Genomic DNA, 5,315 nt, shown 5'->3' with positions numbered 1-5,315 from the left:
TTAGCATCCATTTCTTGGCATTGTCTTTTTAGAGAGGGGATTGTTGGAAGGTTGGGCCAACTCATCATCAATTTGAATCGGAAAAGGATTGAATTGCAAAAAGCGAAAAACATGGAACTAATGGTCTCATAGACTATTTTTAGTCTCACAGACCTTAAAATATCATTTCATTATGCCTAACACCTACATATCTCCTCCATACTAAGTTGTCAAGCGCCTCTCAGCACCATAATAAAAATGATTTCATGTCCCATTGTGCTCATCATAAAAATGGCAAGAAAGTTAAATTCATAGTTTTCAACCTTTTTCATTTTCCATTTAATTGTTGTTAGACATGAGGATCACTAAGTGAAAGATATAATGACAGGCTTTTTACATTTTCCACTTAGTTGTGGTTAGACATCAAGATCGCTAAGTGAAAGATATAATGACAAGTTTTTTTACATTTTCCACTTAGTTGTTATTAGACATCAAGATCACTGGGTGAAAGATACTAAATGGTTTTAAGATTGAAAACATTATGAAAATTTGTAATGTATTTTTGGTTTTCCAACTTTCCTAAGATTGGGGCCAAAAACGAATAATTTAATTAGGTATGTAGGAAGCTAATGAACAAGGTCGATTATATAAAAGTGTGACTGGTACCCATCTATTTCCATGACCTGACCTTTTCTTTGTATTTATCCTATTTCTTTGTATTTCTCCGTACTCATCTATTTCCATGACTTTTTCCTTGTATTTATCCTCTTTCTTTGTATTTCTCCTAGTTCAAAGGAGTACAAATAGCATCTACTCCCACTACTATAGAATCCAAGCATGGTCACCGATATTTATAAGTTCCTGCTTTTTTTCAAGGTTTTAAGCATCAAAGGTTCTGGCGTGAATTGCAGATTATTCATTTCGTGAATGTTGCAAGATCGAATCGAATCTCTTTCAGCTTGGAAAATAATTGCAAATATCTGCATACTGATACTACTACTTGTCAATGTTATTTGGAAGGTGATCGCATAAGCAAAACAAGATCGCGTTGATTTCTGAAATGAAGGCCGGCAACAATGTTGTGAGGAAGGTGTTCATTATCCTTCTCTGCATTGGGGGCATCGGATTGGCTACATTTGCCTATTCAATTTCTCAGGCGTTCACTCATTTCGTTTCAAGCACACTTACTCGAGACTCTGACTGTTCCGTGGAATCTGCAAAAATATTGCATCTGGTAATTTATCGGTACTCTCTGTCTGCTAATTCAGTATCGTATCAAATTCAATGACTCATATTTTTCATCTTCTGTGTTTCTTGTGCACAGAAGAATTTAATGGCGCCTGCTCCAGCTCCAGCTCCAGCTCCTGTTCCTGTTCCTTCTCTCCCCTCCCCCTTCCTCCTTCCCCTCTCCCCCTCCTTCTCCTTCCCCTCCTCCTCCCCCTCCTGCTCCCCCTCGAGATGAATTAGATTTAGTTTTGGCGAAAGCCGCGAACCCAAACAGGACAGTAATAATGACGGCCTTGAATTGGGCGTGGGCTGAGCCGAATACCATGATTGATCTCTTCTTTGAGAGCTTCCTTGTAGGTGAAGGGACACAGGAATTACTGAACAATCTGCTCGTGGTTGCCTTGGATGCAAAGGCCTACAACCGCTGTCTCCAAATTCATCCACACTGCTACTCTTTGAAGACAAGGGGTGTAGATTTCTCTGCAGAGAAGTTGTTCATGAGTGAAGATTACTTGAAAATGATGTGGAGAAGGCTTGGCTTCTTGGGAGAAATTCTGAAACGCGGTTACAGTATCGTCTTTTCGGTAAGTAGTTAAAGAATGACTGAAATTTTGTATCTCTGTTTCTGGGTTTGTGGATAAGAAAAAAGACAAGAGCATCTATCGAATTTTAGTCTTGAAAGCATTTCCTGATAACAGGGATCAAGACTTTAGGGCGGTCCAGGTGCTCATTTACCTGTCAGGGATCTTATATTTTGTCCCTGTGTGAAAAGTGGACGCCCTATGGGTAGGCCTGCCAAATGGATTCGTACCCTGCACTACCAAACAGCTGTGCAATGATCCCAATCTACAATCTACGGTGTGAATGTAGGTCCCTATAAAACAGGGAGTTAAGTTTCAGGTCTGACTTTGGTTCATTCAAATAAAAAACAATTTGACCCATAAACCTCTATAAAAAAAGATAATGCATTTAAATTCTTTTGGTTTCATGCCTTTTTTAAGTTATTGTTCTACAAAGGGAAATAAAAACCATTCCTGTTAAACTGGATTCTAACTTTCTATTTTTATATTATTTTTAAGCTCTTATTGGTTGGTTTGTAGTGGGATGGTTTGTATGGTTATGATTATAATAACAATAATTTAATTTTAAAATTATAGACGAGCTAGACAAAACCAGACATCAAATTGGGGTATGAAATTTTTTTTTCAGACAAAACCACCAAATCCACCAAATTAGTAGATGAAATTTTTTTTAAAAATTGATATATAAAATCTTTTTGTTTATTGGACAAAGATTTGCAGCGATTTTAGTGTGAAAACTGTTTCCGGTTAAATCTAAATAAATCATTCTTCACGAAATTTTAGTACTACCAAAATCTACAAAAAATATATATACTCTACTCTCCATACTCTGCTCTCCTGGATTTAAACCTATAACTTTTTAGAAAAAACCCATGTTCTTTATCATTATATGCACTCAACGTGTACTTAAACATGAATACTCCATTTTAATAAAATTCCTATAAATTCATTTTCCTAAGTGCTCTTGCATCTTCTGTAAGGAGTTAGCATTCAATCTAAATGTAACCCATGTTAGCGGAACTACCATAATCTCAGTAACTTTGTGGAAATTAGCTTTAAATTACAGTTAAAGCTGCATTCTCCATCAACTGATCGGGATTCATTTCATAATACTGTAGTCTGCGAGCAATAACCAGTTTGGGAGATTCTGTAACTGCCTTTAATGTCCTCTTTTCATGAAGACAAAACCTGCCATCTCAGAGTCTCTGGGGATTTCACTGACAAACCCATCTAAGTGTCCATGGGAAGGTTTCCAGAAAGAATAAAAGGAAATTTATATGGTGGATGCAATCATCAATAAGCATGTGGTTATATATATATAGATATATATTCTTTTTTAGTTTTTCTATGAAATTTGAAACTGAGACCTGGTTATGTCTAAACTCTAGACAAATCAGTGTATATATATAACCTGTTTAAGTCTGAACTTTACATAAATTAATTGGTGTGTATATATATATGGGTGTATATAGATATGGGATTGTGTATATGTATTGGATTACATAATTCACTCGCTAGGCAAACCAATCCTATCGACTAGATGGGAATAATATGAAATTTAATGGATAGGATGGAAATACAGTGAGATAATCATGGTTAACATTTTCTAGTCATCGGCACAGATTCCTTATTGATTACCTTCGCACAGGGTCCAATTTATAGCAACATTAATGGCGACATGATGTTTTTATGGTTGGACCAGGGAAATAGATTCGTTTCAACTTTTGTCAACATCGATCCATCTTATAATTAAGGAATTTAGCTTTACTTTGCAACTTCTGAAGGCATATTACAGTTTGGGTTGGGGTTTTGTTTGCATGGCATATTGAGGTTTGCCTAATCTGTGCCTCATATTTTGTTGTGCAGGACGCTGACATAATGTGGCTGCGAAATCCCTTTGCAAGACTGGCAGAAGATGCAGATATCCAGATGACATGTGACAAATACAATGGTGACCCTTTGGATGTCCTGAACGATGCTAACACAGGGTTCATGTACATCCGTTCCAATGAACGAACCATCAGATTTTACAGAGATTGGTATCTGTCAAGACGCTTTTTCCAGGGCCAAAAAGAGCAGGACGTCTTCAATATTCTCAAGGTCACAGCCGGATTTGCTGCAAGGGGCATGAAATTTATGTTCTTGGAAACCAAGTATTTTGGGGGTTTCTGCGAGAGGAGCCCTGGCTTGGATGATGTTTACACCATGCATGCAAACTGCTGCAAAGGCCTGAAGGCCAAGCTCATTGATCTGAGAAATGTACTTGATGACTGGGTGGATTACAGAAAGGCAAATATCAATACATTATCTCCCAATATCAATACATTATCTCCCAATCTGGCAGAATGGAGACCCGCTAACGCATGTATAAATTCTTGGTGGCTTTAAACTGTTTGTTTTGATCAACAGATGTATCCAGTGGCAGAGTATTTGCTACAATACAAAGGCTGTATACATAATTTTTGCTTCCAAAATCATATAATTTTTACCGTAGATCTACAGAGATAGAACGATAAATATTGTGAGTAAGTTTCATCGCCAACTCAACCCTCTAAAATTTTAGTATTTGGTAGCTCTACCATGTTCTCCAACTGGTTTCCTAATCCTACTCCCACTGTTACCATTTATTGTTGGAATTGCTGAGTCACTCTGGACTCTATGGAATCGGTAATCCTGTTCATGATTGGACCGACCCATTGTGTTGCGGGGAATCAGTGAATACCGACCCATTGTGTTGCGGGGAATCAGTGAATACGCGCCATAGTAGAGATTTTGCGAGGAACAAAAAGTTCTTCGAGTTTCACCACGGGTGATAATGGGTTGTTAATGTTATTTAAATAAAATTTGTATAGATTTATTTTAATCATGGAGTTATTGAATGTTGAGATGAATATGTAAATTTTTTCCATGTTATATAAATAAAATTGGTGTTATTTAAATAAAATTAGAATAGATTTTAATCAGAAATTTATTAAAAAAGTCTAGAGCAATTAAATATCTTGATATATAAATTTTATGAAAAAAATAATTTTTTAGTGTTCAATAAATTTGTGGTTAAAATGGATTTATAGTGGTTTCTTTTTCTCTATATATAAATCATGTTTAATTTTTCATTATTTAAATTGTATTTTTAAATATTTAATTATAATTACTTATAAGGTGTAGATCAGTTGACTTGCATGAGGTTTAGTATGTCACAAGTTCAAACCTAATGAGCAAGGGTTGATGATAAAACCACTTAGGAGCTGGGTAGATCAGTGTTCTTCTATCCAATAAGCCAACAAAACCCACTCTAAATTGAACTTTAATCATAATCATAATAATAACAATAATAAAATAGTTGTTAATATTTTATATTAAAAATTGAATAAAATAAGTATATTATTTTACTTTAATTAAATTAAGCATTAAAATATTTTACTCTAATCAATATTAATACTCTATATATTTTATCACTCTATATATTTTATTTTGTATATATATTTCATATATAAATATATTAGAGAATATAAATATTCAAAATGTTTC

General features: G+C 35.0%; 1 protein-coding gene across 1 annotated transcript; it reads left to right on the top strand.

Moving 5' to 3' along the window:
- Positions 1-872: 872 nt before the first annotated feature.
- LOC149256464 (uncharacterized protein At4g15970-like) lies at positions 873-4,627 on the top strand. Its single transcript, XM_089455377.1, has 4 exons — positions 873-1,213; positions 1,304-1,360; positions 1,392-1,790; positions 3,654-4,627. The coding sequence occupies exons 1-4, from the start codon at positions 1,040-1,042 to the stop codon at positions 4,173-4,175; spliced, it is 1,152 nt and encodes a 383-aa protein (XP_089311503.1). The 5' UTR covers positions 873-1,039; the 3' UTR covers positions 4,176-4,627.
- The last annotated feature ends 688 nt before the right edge of the window (positions 4,628-5,315 follow it).

The sequence above is a fragment of the Pinus tabuliformis genome, chromosome 7 (genome assembly GCF_031772625.1).
Source record: "Pinus tabuliformis cultivar Carrire ecotype Pingquan chromosome 7, CPIR1, whole genome shotgun sequence".
In the NCBI taxonomy this organism is placed as follows: domain Eukaryota; kingdom Viridiplantae; phylum Streptophyta; class Pinopsida; order Pinales; family Pinaceae; genus Pinus; species Pinus tabuliformis.
This window is presented reverse-complemented; position numbering and strand designations above follow the sequence as displayed.

Coding starts and splice junctions, on each gene's coding strand:
- LOC149256464 (XM_089455377.1), top strand. CDS start 1,040: ATGAAGGCCGGCAACAATGTTGTGAGGAAGGTGTTCATTATCCTTCTC. Junction 1,214..1,303: donor CTGCAAAAATATTGCATCTG/GTAATTTATCGG, acceptor TCTTGTGCACAG/AAGAATTTAATGGCGCCTGC. Junction 1,791..3,653: donor GTTACAGTATCGTCTTTTCG/GTAAGTAGTTAA, acceptor TTTGTTGTGCAG/GACGCTGACATAATGTGGCT.